This window comes from Nannospalax galili, unplaced genomic scaffold (genome assembly GCF_000622305.1).
Source record: "Nannospalax galili isolate Female #2095 unplaced genomic scaffold, S.galili_v1.0 scaffold103, whole genome shotgun sequence".
In the NCBI taxonomy this organism is placed as follows: domain Eukaryota; kingdom Metazoa; phylum Chordata; class Mammalia; order Rodentia; family Spalacidae; genus Nannospalax; species Nannospalax galili.
Window position 1 is genome coordinate 827,070 of NW_008352136.1, and position 16,854 is coordinate 843,923.

Sequence of the window (16,854 nt, forward strand, 5' to 3'; positions counted from 1 at the left end):
TAAAAGGTCTTCCCCATGAAATTAAAGAACTGATGTTGCACCCAAAGGTGGGTGTGCTGGATAGCTCTAGTGTCAACTTGACACACATGACTCAGTTGGGGAATTGCCTTTATTGGACTGGCCTGTATAGGCATCTTCTTGATGAGTGATATGGGAGGGCCCAGCCCACTGTGGGTGGTGCTATCCTTGGGCAGGTGGGCCTGTGTTGCATAAGAAAGCAGGCTGAGCAGGGGTCAGGGGAGCAAGCCAGTAAGCAGCATTCCTCCATGGCCTGTGCTCCATCCAGCTCCTTCCTCCAGGTTCCTGCCCTGAGTTCCTTCCTACCTTGGGCTCCCTGATGAACTGTGACCTGGGAGATGTAAGATAAATAAACCTTTTCTTCCCCAAGTTGGTAGTGGTCAATGTTTTGTCATAGCAATGAAGATTAACAAACTAGGACAGTGGGTTAGGGAGGAAGGGAGTCCTCTTGACTCTTCCTGATTGCACAGCAGAAACAGTAAACTCCAGGGTGCCCAGATGTCAAGATGTAGGCAACTGGCTTCCTCACTCACCAGGAGTTATGTTTTGGATTTTAAGTGTCCCCCAGAGGCCATACATTGAAGGCTGTCATAGCTGATGGTGTTATTGGGGGGTGACAGAAACTTTAGGTGGGGCCTGGTGGAAGGACAACAGATCACTGAACTGGGCTGGGCCTTCAAGGGGATATTGGGAACCATACTGGTTCCTTCCTACAGCTCATTTGTTTTCCAGTCACCATGAGCTAAGTTTCCTCTACCATGATGCGCTGCCTTGGCACAAAATGCAACAGAACTAAGAAGTCAAGGTCTATGAACTCTGCAACCAGGAACTGAAAACTTGTTTTCCTCAAGACTTCAAAAATATTTAAATTTGCATCTATTATCATGAATGTGCACGTGAGTGCTGGTGTGCATCTATCATGGTACACGTGTGGAAGTCAGAAGTCCGTTCTCTCCTTCCACCGGAGGTTCTAGGGATCAAACTCAGGTTGTTGAGCTTGCATGGCAAGAGCTTTTATCCATGGAGCCAGCTTGCTGGCCGTTTGGTCTTTTTGAGACAGGGTCTTGCTACATAGTTCTGTCTGGCCTCAAACTCACCATGTAGCCCAGGGTAGGCTTTGAAATCATAGCCATCGTCTTGCCTCAGCTTCCCAAGTACAGGGATTACAGGTGTGTGCTACCACACTTCGTTATTCCTTTAAGAAGGTATTTTGACAGAGATGGAACCAAGTACAGCTCTATCAAAAGCCTCCTCGAGTGGGAGAGCAGGGGGTACGACCTCCTCAGCTCAGCAACAGCTTAGTTGAAGAGGTTCTCCAGAGCCGACTCCTGGCTGTTTGCTACTTGTACCGAGAGAAACCAAGCAAGGTCCAATTCCATCCTAGAACAGAAGATTTTCTTGGATAAATGGCTGGTCACAAGTGGGTGTGTGCTTCCTCCCTGACACAATCAGAAGGGACAGAGACCTGGGTAGAGCCAGCAATGCGGTGCTGGTTGTCTCATCTATTTTATTTTTATTTTTCAGTCTTTTTGAGACAGGGTCTCCCTGTAGCCCCAGCTGGCATGGAACTCTCTATGTAGACCAGGCTGGCCTAGAACTCACAGAGATCTGCCTACTTCTGCCTCCTGAATGCTGGGCTTAAAAGCCTGGTTTGTCTCTTCATCTAACTCCTTGGCTTTTGAGCACAGCCTCACACCTCAGTAGAGTGGGGAGACAGTTCAGCGGTTAAGAAGACCTGCTGCTCTATCATGGGGACTGGAGTTGAGTAACTCCAGCTCCAAGGAATCTTCAGGTGACTCCTCCGACCTCGAGTAAAAATTTTATACACAGTAAAAATAAATCCTAAAGCAAAGACTGCCCATGGTAATGACAGTAAATGAAGGGTGCACTGGACGTCTTTGCAAGGCTATAGAGGTAGATTCCTTTAGTACACAGGCAAAGTCACAGCATTTATAAAGAAAATGTTTATTTTCATCACAAGAAGCACACAGACTATATACAGTTACACACCAACAGAAGTAAAAAAAGTGCATTATGCATCTTCTACTGTAAATTCACAGTACAAAAGATACTGCCTTTAAATATATAATATAAAAAAAACAAGAAGAAAAAAACAATTAAAAAACCCATCAATATTGTAATGCAACATACGGGAACCCAGTGGCAGCTTCTGAAAGGCAAAGAACTCGTCTGGTGCGGCTCCCGACAGGGTGAGCTGTACCTAAAATTTGTTGAAAAGAGCTCAGGACACTAACAGAGAGGAAGGTGGGGTGTGAAAGGGTGAACTAGCGTGGTAATAAACCTCTATTAAACAAGAGTGCAACTGTGTAGGGATTCTGGGGTTTGGTTCAGGGGGTGCCGGGCCTGCGCCATCCCCCAGCCGCCTAGCAAACCAAATCGCATCCTTCATTGGTTAACATGGGCCACAGTGTTCACCAACGCCAGCCTGGCCTGCAGGAACTCACAGTGCCATTTCTAAAAGCAGGCTCTGTGGAGTAGTCACGAATACACAATGAAAACTGCATAGCAGAATAAACACAAGCGGGGTAGGACAAGCTCAAGTCCTCCACCAGCCACCAGGGAGAGATAAAGTACCCAAGCACAAAAGATGAAAGGTGAAGTTTTCCACATAAATACATAGTATTTGTAAACTATTATTAAGGCACTCAATTGTAAAACAATAATTACAGTATAGGAAGGAGGAAGCAGCTATCTTCGCATGCAGCAAGGCCCATACCAAGGGCAGCAGAAGCTGCGTGCTGGTAGGAGGACTCCTGTTCAAGACAGTGACTGAAGGATGGGGCTGTGGCGCCTACTGCAAAAGGGAATGCTGAGGTGGTCATCTCCAAATGGCCCTGGGCAGCATCATTGTCAATGGTCAACGGCGATTTCACTACAGAGCTTAGGGACACAGCATGTGTGTGAATGAGAGAAATGATCTACACCATAGTTTGGTCAGGTAGTATACAATATACAGTGCATATACAGGATATATGCACATATATACACATATGCAGACCGAGTGGATGCTTACACTTTGACACAGCAAAACAAGTGGCTGTGGACAAGGGTAAATCAATGGCCTTCATTTGACCTTCATCATCAGCAGGAACTTGGAGGTAGGGACCAGGACAGGTGAACCTGTCATGCTGGTGAGATGTCACCAAGCTTTGGAGCCACCTGGTTCTCTTGCCACAGGCCTTCCCCTGATGGAGTTTTCTGTGTTTCTGGAGAGCCCTGCTAAATGTCCAGCCAACTAAATGGCATAGTATCTGCTCTTGCTAGGGAGAAATGGTTCCTGGGGAGTAGGGGGGTCCATAAGCCTTCCAGGATAGGCCTTGAGACAAGTGCCCAGAGCTCAGGGTAGCTTTCAAGGTCTATTCTTTCTAACCTTGGCTCTATCCTGCAGCACTCTTGGGGTTTCTCTAGGGGAGAAAAAAAAGGGGGCTTTAGAATAGCGTGGCCGATCTTCAGCTGGAGAAAGCTCTGGAACAAAGGGAGCAGAGGGGGCTAGGGCAGTGCTGCTGCCTGGGCACTTGTGAGTAATCTACATGGCCGAGCCACAGAAATAAGCTGTGTAAGGTTGGCAGGGGTCTCCACACTGTGAACAAGGGTGAAAAGGATGCACAGAAAGAAACCTGGTCTTAGGAAGCTCATGCGACCAGGGCCTTGTTAGAAGGTCCGGAAACAGCTCTGAGAATGCATGAAGTTGTCGCTGGAATTTTGATCCCTGGGGCAGCCTGGCTTTTCCCCTCTGATCAGTATCTATCTCCCTTGCACGTCATGAAGCCTGACAAGACCTGTGTCATGCAAGATGATGCGCTGCACAGTTCAGGGCTGTGGCAGACCACGTGAGTGCAGGTGAGCAGAAGGATGAAGAGCCGCCGAGTACACGGCCATCAAGTGGATCAGAAAAGGCCCTCAGCTCTCCACTCAATACAGGCATTCAATGAAATGGTGGTCACCAAACTCAGTGACTTGCACAGCATGAACCCCTGCTTACCTCTCTCTTGTACCACTTACATCTCCCTAATTGGTTACGACTACATACAAAGCAACAGCCAAGCATGGAGCGTCTCATAGAGCAATTTTTTTTTTGAGACAAAAAGTCTTACTACACAGCCATGGCTGGCCTTGAATTCACAGATATCCCCTGCCTTTGCCCTCCTAAGAGCTGGGATAAGAGGCATGTGCCACCATGCTTGGCCTTGGAGTAAACTTTGGACCAGACAGTATGCAGTTGGCCATTGCCAAGGTGCCCTAGCCTGGCAGAAAGCTTTCATGTAGTTAATAGAACACTTTAAATTAAATAGCGGTTTACCATGTTTACAGACAGCTCCTGTCCTCCAGGCCACAGTGTAAACTATCAAGCCAGGGCACTTTATTTTGCTCCGATGATGTAAAGAGCAGTGCCCTGGTCTGTTGATAGACCAGCTATACTTCTAAAATGAATGGGTTAGTTTGCCAGATGCCAAAGACCCACGTGTTTATAACCCTCCAATCCCTACTCTTAATGGAACAAGACAAATTATGGCTTTCAGAATTAAAGTTTTCAAAATCATCTCACAGTTTTCGAAACCACTCTCACGGACATGTTAAAAACCAGCATGGGCCTACCATCGCCAAATTTAAGGGATTATTTTGACACAAAAATTGATCTACCATGGAAATTGAACCTGGCAATATATGTTAAGCTTGGCTTGTGTTTTTTTTTTTTTCAAAGTATGCTTTTGTTGGCTGAGGGAGAGCAGGGAAAACCCATAGGGTTTCTGGAGTAGGAGGATAATCACCTTTTAGGGTGATTACAATTGACACTAGTGGGAAAACAAATCCCCATAAAATAACATACGTATTTTAAAAAATCATGCCAAGGAGAAAAGTTCCTGGGGGAGAGGGTGTTCACAAAAACCCTACATGAGCTGAAGTAAAAGCTAGCCTTGTTCCTGAAGACATTTGGGTGTTTTCCAGGAGGGCCGTTTTGGGACCCTATTCTGAGCAGTGTGGGATGACCACCCCAACCACTTGCTTCCAGAGCACGGCCAATCCCCGAAGGCTTTGTGGTCTTGCTGAGCTGTCTGGCTGACTGAGTTGAGTGCAGGATGGAGCTACGGACTTCTACATAGGGACTCCATCAGCACAAGAGGTAAGTGGGCGGGCTGGAGAAGTCTGGGGCATGAAGAGGGTGGGGATTGGCCTGTGGAATCAAAGAGGCAGAGGACGTCTTCGGATATTCCGTTTCTTCCTGCAGGGCCATAAGCAGCCCTGGAGTGTCAGATAAAACCAGGGTCAGCAAACAGTCTATAAATGGCCCAAGAGTAAATATCTAAGGCAGGCAACACAGTCTCTGTCAGGGTTGATTATTTATTGTTTTTGAGGTAGAGTCTCACTATGTAGCCGAGGCTGGCCTGAAACTTGCTATGTGGCCCAGATTGGCATTTAATTCATGATGGTCCTGCCTCATTCTCTGGAGTCCAAGGATTATAAGCCTGTGCCACCATTCCTGACTTAATTTATTGTTTTGACAAACTCTTTAAAAAAATGTAACAGCTACGTCAGGCATGGTGGGTGATACCTATAATCTCAGCATGTGAGAGGCTGAGGCAGGAGGACAGATGTGAGTTTGAGGTCAGCCTGGACTATACAATGAGATCCTCCCTCAAAAACCTAAAAAACATAGAAGTAAAAAGTAACAGCCACTCTTAGCTCCTGAGAACTGCACACTCCAGTTTTCCAACCCCCAAATTAAGCCCTTCTGCATTTCTACCAAGATGCTTGTCTCTCTTCAAAACATTTTTTAGCATTCTTGTCTTGATGGGACACCAGACAAGCCACTTGATTGGAACCCAGAGCCCAGGGCCACCTGCTGCATTGAACTGACCTGATTCTTCAAGGTGCCACCTAGAGCTAACATTTGGGTGGGCTGCAGCCTCCTTAGTCCCATCACTACTCCTGGGGAGAGCTGGAGAAACAGGAAAACAGTACTTTCCTGACAGGAAGTACTATTCTCCCCACAGGAAAGGACAACTGTAAACATTTGTGAAGCTTTTCAACAGACTTACTCCCTTCAGAGAAGTTACATATGGAGAGGGACCCACAACAGTATCTCAATGGTGATGACGCCATTTTCTCTTGCCTAATTATATTAGATGACACCTAATGAGCCTGAGAGTCAGGGCCTCCTAGTAGGATGACCCACCCCAGACCCACAGCCTCATGGGTATAGCAGTGTGTCCAAACCCTAAACACAACCATGCCTCGTTAGCAGCAGAATCAGCTCCGCAACACTTGAGCGACCAGGTGATGTACACTTCAGAGGGAGCAACTGAGAACATCACACACCCCACTGCCAGCTCAAGCCACCATCCAGCACAACCCCAGAACCAGGACAGGGGACTTCATACAGATGCCCGTCACTCAGATAACGTCTCTTAGCAGTGCTTGGGACGATCAAGTTCAGTTTTAACACTTCTGGGTCCCAACTGAAAAAAAATTCTCTTGGAAAAACCTTTTCTGACACAGTATTATTCCCTGGAATGAGCCTTGGTCATTACTGTATTTTTAAAAATAAAAAGCACAGCAAGAACAGAGGTAGGAATTATATTGTCATCTGAGTCTTCTGGCAAGGGCTAGAATGAGCTAGAAGGTGAGCTGCAGCAACGTCATACCATTACTCTTCTTTTACATGTTGCAAATGAAATATTCTGGATATGCATATATATCCCCGCTGCCCCCAGGCTGGCCTCAAACTCCTGATGTAGCCGTGCATGACCTTTAACTTCCAATCTTCCTGCCTCCACCTCTCAAGTATTGGGATTACAAGTGTGCATGGCCATACCCGGTTTTATAGGATGCTGAGGATCAAGGAAAGGGCATTGTAGGCAAACATTCTATACCAACTAAGCTCCAGCCACAGCCTATGTGTGCATATCTGAACATGATTCTTTCCCAAGACAGGACTTGTGGGTCAGAGTTTTCTGTCTCCTGGCTGACAGCTTCCGAGTCGCCCAGGCCATATACCTCTTCTCGTTGTGCTGCAAATTCCTTTGTTTACTTTTCTGTGGCAAGAGGGGGAAAGCTTGGATGATGCCAATTGTTTAACACAAATCAAGATGTAGGGGGGTGGATCAGAATCTGTAATGAAGACTCAAGAAAGGACAGTACGAAAATACTGGTCCCATTCTAGCAAAAGGCTGTTCAGCTTTTGCTCACCTGCGATGGGCTTTTCAAGTTTTCTGGGGCAGACTTTCCTGACAGTTTGGAGGCTGCGGTGGAGTTCCTTGGAGTGGCCTGGACTTCGTGCAAGAAGGAAGACTCACGCCACCTGGCATCCTGGGAGTCAGCAACGGTGGATGCCTCAGCCTCACTAGACAGGTCTTCTGTGGAGAAGTTGAGGCTCCCAAGCTTGGCGAGAGAGTGGGAACGCTTCAGTGGGGATGAGACGGTGAGGCCTGCCAACCTGAGGCGTGTCTCAATCTCCTGTGTTCGCTGCTTCACCAGCCCTGGCTTCCCACGGATGCTATGGATACTGTCACTGCTGGAGCTTCGGGTCAGGTTGGAGCTCATGGAAGAAGAGGTGGGGGTATAACAGATAGTCTTCAGAAAGTCTTTAGAGAAGTTACTGGTGTGATCCAGGCGGTAGAAGATGGGAGTGGGACTCTTCAGTGGGGCTCCTTCTAGTGGTTTCTCCTCAGCCCCAGCTTGGCTATGAAGGGCTGGGTGTCCTGGTTCCTGAGCGGCAGCCAGTTCCTGGCCCTCCTCAGGGATGCTGGCCTCCAGCGTGCTGGTGGCACTGTCCCTGCAGGCAGATGCTGTGTCTGTGGGCAGGCTCTTTAGCCTCTCCAGCTCTTTGGTGTGCTTGCGGACCAGGCCTGCCTTCTGCAGCTGGATGATGGACTCCTGGTGTTGCATCAAGTAGCTGTTGGTGGTTGGTTTCTCAGACTCTGAACTGAACAGAAGCCTTAGGTCCTTAGCTGGCTTTGGCTCTTTCTTAGTTGATGATTCGTCCTTCACCAGTTCCATGATGGTTGGGTTCTTATCACAGTAAGAATTCTTCAACAAGAGGGACTTAGGAAGGACTTTTGGGGTTTCTCTCGAAGGTTCTGGAAAGCTTGTTGTTGGGTCTGGGCCAGCCCCAGCCCCAGTGCCACTGGTATCTGACTTCCTTGAGCCTGATGATAGGAGCAATGAGGGGGTGTTGGCTGGGCCAGAGGCTGGCCTCTCGGCAGCTCGGGACCGGCAGCTAGCGTGGGCCATAGGGGAAGATGTGATGTGGGGCAGGAAGGCTGGCTGGGTGCAGATGGCAGGAGCACTGGGGTCCTCATGTTGCTCTGTGAATGCCTCAGGAGCCCCACCAGCTGTGGGGTACATGCAGTCGGCACAGGATTTATAGGAAGGCTTCACTTTATTAAGGATTCCAAACACAGCATCAGGCTGCAAGAGAACAGCACACGGTGAGACAGTGAAGGCTAGGGAAGACCAGAAGAGCAAAGGGCGCCTGTGGGCAGGATGTGGTTGGGGCTGGTCACACTATAGGAGCAGTGCTTTCCTTTGATTTAGGTCAGGAGGAGAAATCTCTTGGAACCTAGAGCATCATGAATAATTGTGGTTAGACAGGTCGAAGATATTAAAATATATTTTTTCAGTTTTTTTAGAAGAAGCATTTCATTACAGCTTTAACATAGCCAATAACAGTTTCCAGAGCAAAGATACGTCTCTTTTAAAAGTGGCTATAAAATTTTTAGCTTTGCTGTTGAATTAATACAGTTATACAATATTGAACTCACTGTAAACCCTTTAAGACATAAAATTGAATGAGTTTTTAACCTTTAAAAAAGATCTGCCTTTCATTTTAATATATACTGTTTCTTACAGAAAGACTCATTGTTTTTGCTAATAACACTGAGATGTTGGCCCATGCGTATCTCATCTGTATGTATCTGATTATTACTAGTCATAATCGGTTGCACTTGGATCCTTGGCGCCTGTATGTCTGTAAAGTCATCAGGTAGATTTCAATGGTAATGTTTATCACCTCTACTAATTAGCATGACGTAAATTTTTATGCTTTCTCCTCAAATATAATTCTTTTTTTAATGTTTTGGCTTTTTTTTTTTTGTGTGTGTGTGTGTGTGTGTGTATTACACAGAACATCCCTAACCATCTTATTCAACTTTTGAGAAGCTAAAACATCCTGGGAAAACCTTTAGCCACAAGGCTGAGGTGAGGTCTCTTAGGACCTTCTTTTCCAATCTGCCCCACTGCCTGGATGCTGGATGGCTGTGGTCCATTGTGAAAAGCAGGTAGCTCATGGCCCTGGGAGACCAGAACATAGAAAGGCGGCTCTGCTCGGCAGGAGGAATTTATACCAGGGGTATCTGCAGCCTGAAAGTGGAGCCCTTCCTCTCCAATGCAAAGAGGCTGGGAACCATCAGCTTGCCATGGTTGCCAAGGGAGGTTGAAGAGGCAGAGATGGTTTTGGTTTGGGGTCATCTCACAGACTCAAACATGGGTGCCTACAGGCCCCAATAGGAGCCAGGCCGGCAGGGGTGGGGGCACTTATGCCAATAGAAAACACGTTTACACTGCTCTCTCCGAGGGACAATACCTGCCTTTTGTTCATGAGGGGCATCAGTGAATGGGACATGTACTTTTCCCTCTTTGCCCTTCTGCCAGCCAGGGCAATCCTACACCTGCTCACCTACCAATCAACAGAGCTGGAGGCAAGGAGGACACGGGGAGCTAAGAGAGCTAGCTCTTTCCCAGTTGTCTGGCTGTGAGACTCCATAGTTAGTATGAGGGAAAGCCTTCTGGAAGACAGGGTGGTAAGTTCCTCATGATTCTCTACAGGGGGAGCTTGGGTCACCACCATCCCACCCCTGAATCACAAGAGGTTAATACCACTCTATAGCTGACTCCAGTCTCTAAAGATAGTACATCTATGACTGTCCAACACTGGAGGCCATGGAGCAGGTATAGGTGGGTCTGTGGTGGAGGGATCTTTGGGAGACTTCTCAGTCAGGCAACCTGGGTCTACCAGTAGGCCTTTTGTTCTACCCAACAAGTACCCTTCAGAACGTCCTAATTCTTGACCTAGAACCTTTTCCAAAGTTCTAACTGAAGTCCTACATGTTTGCATCTTCTCAAACATATATTAAAACTGACCATGGTGGGGGCTGGAGAGCACCTTGCAGAGCCCTTTACTCAAGACACAGTGCTTGCTCTGGCCCAAAGGATGCCTACTGTAAAGGGTGGGGTTACACCACAAACATGGTAAAAGTGCCAAGGATAGCAGGCCAAGTATCCATGGAGAAGGGGCCTCAGAGGAAGAGACGTGTCTGGAATAAGCAGGTGCTGACCAGGCAGAGGGAGGAGTAGTGTTCAGGCTCAGGAGCATGGAAACAGGGTTTGGCTCCCAAGCCTCCTTATAAGAGTATCCTCTCCAAGCCTCGTGCTCTGAGCTCATGTCACCTCAGGATCCCAGTCTCTGGCTTGTCACTTATCCCTGTTTATAGTCCTATGCTTCTCAGTGTCCCCAGGACACTGCACCCAGCCCTACCAACATGCCAGGGAGGCCTTGGCCACTTTCAGACTGTACCTTTCATCAATGCCCCCTACCTACCATGGCGTGCAGCTCCTGTTCCTCACACAGCAAGTTCTCTCCACCCAGAAGGCCTTGGCTTTGTATAGCTACTACTTCTCAGCCTGTCCCTAGAAGTTACTCAGGCCATGGATGATGACTTGCTACTGCCCCAGTCTAGCTCTGTCCTCTGTTATACTCTCAAGTGTTTGTCCTCTATCTGCCCCATACAACTGCACATGTGGAGCTAAGTGGCACACAGCAGGACCCCACACTAGCTTGGTATACTGTGGTTAACAAAAGGAGCAGGGCGCACAAATGGCTGCTTGTCTCTAGGTCTAGTTCTGATGGGTCCCGGCAGGCCGAGTCCTTTGCTGACCCCTCCTAAGCTGCTCTCCTGGTCACCATTTGATGACTCACAGTCATGCCAGTGGGACTAAGGTACCACTGTCCTAGACAAAGTGTTTTTATGTCATCTGTCCTCCTCTCTGAGGGAAGTGGTGGGGAGTTGGGGAAGCACATAGTTCCTCTCTGATCTGGAACACATTTCATGGCTTCAAGGTCAGCAGATAAACCTCCAAGTGGTGTTTTTTTATTGTTGCTGTTGTTTTGTTTTAGCATTGTAGTGCAATAGTCATTACAAACCAGCTTTCCCTTTCAGTGTCCCCACTGAGAGGCTTCACTATTTGTGAGATGACAGGGATGGCCAACAGGCATAAAGCTCCAGGCCCCAGACCTTGGTGAGTTCAGGAGGGGAGCCCAGAAGCAGGCAGCCCCCTTGGCCCTTCATAAAGCCAGCTCTGGTCTTGGGCCATTGCCAGATGCTGGAGACAGGGTCTGGGAGCAGCTTGAGGTCAAAGCTAAAGCTCGCTGAGGATCACTGCTCAATGGAGGCTCCAAGGAATGCAGAGCTTAGTACTAGCATGTGACAGAAGCCCAGGTCTTCAAGGTGGGAAGGTACTATCGTTATGTCACATATTGGAGCGTTTAGGAATGACATGATACCCCTGGGATTTGTTTCAAACTCACCCAGGGTGTGTGTGTGTCGGGGGGTGGCTGTGGAGGGCACAGTGAGGTGAATCAGTAACAGCCTTCTATTGATACAGGGTGAACTAGGGTGATGATCTGAGGTGGAAGCCCTGCCCTAGATGGGAGGGGTGAAGAGCAAGACTTGGTTATTCACTAGAGATACCAGATCCACTAGCAAGACTTGGTTATTCACTACAGATCCCAGATCCACTAGCAAGACTTGGTTATTCACTACAGATCCCAGATCCACTGGCTGGGCACATGCTACACTCTCAGTCATAGAGCAGTCACCCTCTGAAATAATGCCCATCCGCGGGTGGGGGTGGGGTGAGAATCGCAGTGTAGTAGAGCCAGCCAGGAAGGGGCTGCTCTGTGGTGTGGGGTGCTGCTCCCCGACACGGTTCCTGTGCCTACCTCAAAATCATCTGGACAGCTCCTCTTGCTGTTGTTATTATTTAAGTTTTCTTGGTCAAGCAGGCTTCTATCACGTTGAATGGAGGCCCGCCCCCACCTCCCTGCTCTTGGGCCCTCCTCTCGCTCCATCTCCTCCATCTGTGGCAAAGAGCCGCTGTAGGCTTTAAGGCTCCCAAACTCTAGTTTCTTCTTCACGTCCTTCTCACATAGCTCAGCACTTTCCTGGGGATGCTGAGCCAACTTGTGCATTTCCATTGGCTGAGCCACCTCCTCCAACAGGGCATCTCTCTCAAGATCCTCCACATGGACCAAGCCACCAGAGTCGTCACGGTCGGGGAAGAGAAGAGGGTCTGAGAGTCTTCGGAAACAGCAGGGGAGAGAGGCTCCTCCTGGGGCCTGGCTTCCTGGGAGGCTGGGCTGGGCAGCATCATCCAAGCATGGTAGCCTGGTTTCCAGGGCACCATCCAAGGTCTCTGGCAAGAAGTCATTGGGCTCTGCAGTGTCATCCCCGGGCTGCTGGAGATGGCTATCTGCCTGCTGACGCCATAGCTTGTTGTGTCGCTGCTTGCTGTGGGGAGAACAGCAGAGAGTGAGCTGAGAGGGGAATGCCTGGGGGTCTTGGCAAGGAGGGCAGGGAAGTAAAGCACAGCCTGTGTCAGTGGGCTCTGCAGGCAGAGTTTCTCTTGCTCACTCTCAGGACACACAGGGATGAGAAGAAACATAACATGAGGACCCTCAATCGCCACAGCCTGCATGTAGTGGCGATGTGGCAGAGGGTGAGGCAGTCTTGACTGGTAATCTACTTCCCTGTTTGTGGAAGGATTCTTCTTACCGTGAATCTAGTCAGGTCACCGATGACTCTAGCTCAGATTATGTGGCCCAGGGAGTAGGCAAGTTCTCTACTTACCAAGGTTCTCTTGCAAACATGACTGTGTAGAGAAGGTCCCAGAAAACAGCTAAGCAGTTGTTTAAGGCAGAAAGATTCAGGTCAATTTTAAACAATATCTTCTTCTTCATCTTCTTTTTTGAAGACAAGGTCTTAAGCAGCCCAAGCTGGCCTCAGACTCATTATATAGTCAAAGCTAGCCTTGAATTCCTGATTCTTCTGCCTCTGCCTTCCAACTGCTGGGATTACAAGCATGTGCCATCCTGCCTGGCTTGAATGGTTTCTTCTGAGATAGATATATTATATATATATATATATATTTATTTATTTATTTATGTTGGGGATAGAGCTGGTAGCCTTCTGCATGATAGGCAAGCACTCTACCCCTTAGGGTTTTATTCCCAGTCTTAGGGTATGAAAAATATTTTTATTAATTTTTTGAGAAGTTCATATGATGTCCTTTGATCTTATTTGCCCTATACTCCTCCCTACAACTCTCCTGGATCCACCCCCACTTCCTTCCAACTTCATGTCTTCTTTTATTTTATGTAAGTGTTTTGCTTGCATGGATGTAAGAACATCGATGTGTGCAATGCCTGCAGAGGCCAGAAGAGGGCATGACATCCCCTGGAACTGGAGCTATAGATGGCTGTTAGCTGCCATGTGGGTGCTGGAAACTAAACCTGGGTCCTCTGCAAGAGCAGCCAGTGCTCTTAATCACTGAGCCACCTCTCCAGCCCCACATTCTTTTCATCATGTTTTTTAAAGTTTAAGAAAACAGAAAACTTTAAACTGACACTAAGGTCACACCCATCAGCTAAGAACCTTGGAGTAAAACCATCTTAGGGCTTGAGGGGTGAAAGGAGAAGCAACTACAGCACGACACAAACTAAGGAGCACTGCTTCAAAGGGAGGGCTCACGCAGTATCTGTCTGCCAGTTTGGCCCCTGGGCTCCTTGCATTCTGGTGGCAATCGGATTCACACCATGCTGCTGTGACCCACCAGGAGGCCCTTGGCTAGGCTCCAGTGAGGGAGGGTATCAAGTGACTGACAAGGGAGAGCAGGGTGCTTACTCTAACTGCCCCCCCCCCCCCCCCCCCAGGCTGGGGATCTGTCCAGCCAGGCTAAGTGACAGTGAAAATGACTGGAGCTGTTCTCTGGAGCTGTTCAGTGCTGCCAGAGCACTCCTGTTTTCCCAAACTTGGTCAAGAAGCTGGAGGACTTAGCCTCTGGCTTCCCTCCAATACTAGTCAGACATTTAGGGCAGCTGCTTCTGTGTAGACTGGACAGGAGTAGGAGAAGGTGAGTATCAGATGCTGGCTCCTGCCTAGACAGCCTGGGACCTCTGGGGAGCCGCTGCCACCCTGAGAGGGACCCCATGCAACAACCTCCTGTGGAGGTTGACACATTTGGGTGGGCACCTCCCTCCTGCCACCCACTGGCTGATGTGGGACAAGTTAACCTCTCAGCACTGACTCCTTTTGCTCCCTCATAAAATGGGGAGAAGCTGAACTTTACTGTTTTGAGATGGGAGACTGAGATTTAGCGGCCACATTTATTGGCTTAACATAAGCTGTTGCTCATACGAACCACTATCACAAAAGTCCTATCAATTCTAAAACTGCAGTTAAATTTGTTAGGGTTCCAAACAGCAGCAGTTTCCCCCCTCCCCAACAGGGACCTCACCTTGACCTTTGGAGTCAAGGGAAACAAACTCTGCTGAGAAGCAGCCTGCCTCTCCTCTGATCTCCAAAGATAAGATAAGCAGATTCTACCTGATAACCAGAGATTTTAGAAGCTGTTTATCACAACAAGCTTTTCTCTTATCTTAAGAGAGAAAAAGTAAACACTTCCAGACCCTAATCCCACCTGGCCGACTGAATGGAGCCAGGCTTCTCCTGCTTCCCCCTCCCTGATTTCTCCCCCAAACATTCCCCCCTTCCACACCCTAAAGCCCCCATATATAAAGTCCCAGCTCACAACCCATGGGTGGACATCCTTCCCTTCCCTGACATCCTTCCTTTCCCTGACATTTCTCCCTTCCCCGAGGGAAAGGTGCCCTGTGCGAAATAAATCTGTATCCCGCTGAAAATTCCATCTGTGCCTCGGTGCCTCCTCCATCCGCGCCACCCGCTCGCTCCTGCCCGTTCTCTACCTATCAAAATTCATATAAAATAAATGTTGCCACCTAGTCCACCTTCACATGCACACAGCCTGGCAGTATCACACATTCACAACATTGTGTAACTGTTACCAAGAAATGAAAACTCCGTACCTATCAGGCATGAACACTCCCCTCCCCAGCGGGACCTCATATAAGGGTGAGGTCTCACAGTATTTTGTCTTTTTCTGGCTGGCTCCAATGTTTGACTAGGATATATGGCAAATATCAAACTTTCCTTCCCTTTTTTTGTTTTGCAGATGGGGTTCTTGATACATGTCACAGGCTGGCCTTGAACTTCTGGGCTCAGGCAATCCTCACCTTAAGTGCCCCAAATGGCTTTGACTACAGGTAGGAGCTTTCTCGCCTGATTCCAGCTTCCTTCTTCTGAAGGCTGAGCACTACACCTGTTCACACAGTCTGTGTTGTGTATCCATTCAACCAATGGGCTGCTTCCACCTTAGTTAGTGCTGCTGCAGATTACACTGCCATCAACAGCTGCTACTGTGACGTATAAATGTCCCTTTGAGTCTTGACTTTCCAGTCTTTTGGGTAGACGTGGCAAAGCAGAATCTCTGCATCACAGAGGGATTCTACTTTTAATTTTTTGAGGGAGCACCATGCTGTTTCCCACAGGTCTACAGCATTTGATACTCAGGTGGGTGTCAAATCCTTAACAGAGAGAATGAGGGCTTGGGGGAGATGGCCCAGTTCATCTGTGGAAGAACCCAGCCAGTGGCCTCTGCAGCCTCTGGGCCTGGCACAAAGCAGGCGCTCTGGAAATGGATAAGCTCTGGCCCACACCACACACCAGGTCCTGCCTTGGAGGAGCAGTTAGGCACCTTCCCTCCGGCAGCTTTCTGTGTGTGCCAACAAAATCAAAGTGGATCCCTTCTGGAAACCACTAATCAAAGCCAAACAATAGTTGTTTTTCTCAAGCCAACTGCCCCCAGAGGCCAGCTTCTAGCTGAGGAAGCCGCTGCCAGGCCAGCGGGAGCAGAGCAGGACACGGAGGGCAGCTTAGCCAGCTCGGTCTGCCAGCCTGTCTCTCTACGCACATACCCACCTTGCATCCAAGATGCCTTCATACTCAGACAGCTGCCTCATGAAGCCCGCATTGGGCCTCGTGATGCTCCGCTTCTGCTTCACATAGTTATATGCTTTCTCCAGGGGCCAGCCAAATTCCTTCATTGCATAGGCTATGACGGTGGATGCAGATCGGCTGACACCCATTTTGCAATGGACCAGGCACTTGGAATGGTTCCTCCTATAGGGACAGGAGGGGAGCAAGAATTAAAAGTCTTCCTCAACCTCATCACTCAGTTTTAAACAACTGATTTGTTAAGCCCTGAAGTTATCTCACAGCCCAAGACTTCTCCATCCTAATGTTTATGGAACAGATCCCACACACCCTCTAAAGGAAATAACTGCTGTAAAATCAATTAGCACACAATGGGAGAGCAGGATGAATCTGGTCTGGCCTGGCCTAGCCCAGTTTTGTAACTCCTGTTCCAAAAAGGTGGCTGCCTGCAGTGGGAATCTTCCTGGTTGCTGGATAGGTGAGGCCTACAGTCTCTTCTTGGGGAACACCTGGATAGCTAAACAAATTTCTGCAAAAGCCACTCAGCTGCTACAGCAGATGGAGGCCCTGAATAAGCTACTGTAGAAAACAGGGTCAGCGAAGCAAGACTGCTCGGCCTGGGGAGAGAGTGACTGAGCCAGGGGGACAGTGCAAGGAAGGCACCAGACTGGCCGAGAAGAACCAAGGC

The 16,854-nt window shown here is 48.6% G+C and overlaps 1 protein-coding gene across 3 annotated transcripts in view; it reads right to left on the bottom strand.

Annotated features, from left to right (window-relative positions):
* Positions 1-1,966: 1,966 nt before the first annotated feature.
* Ssh1 (slingshot protein phosphatase 1) overlaps positions 1,967-16,854 on the bottom strand; it is a 67,240-nt gene continuing 52,352 nt past the window's right edge. For all 3 annotated transcript variants that reach the window (XM_008848955.3, XM_029554038.1, XM_029554039.1), the window contains 3 exons: positions 16,152-16,352; positions 12,038-12,605; positions 1,967-8,448 (listed from right to left, as the gene is read on the bottom strand). In XM_008848955.3, the coding sequence (XP_008847177.1) occupies positions 7,213-8,448; positions 12,038-12,605; positions 16,152-16,352 (2,005 nt within the window). In that variant the 3' untranslated portion in view covers positions 1,967-7,212. The remainder of the gene's footprint in view (positions 8,449-12,037; positions 12,606-16,151; positions 16,353-16,854) is intronic.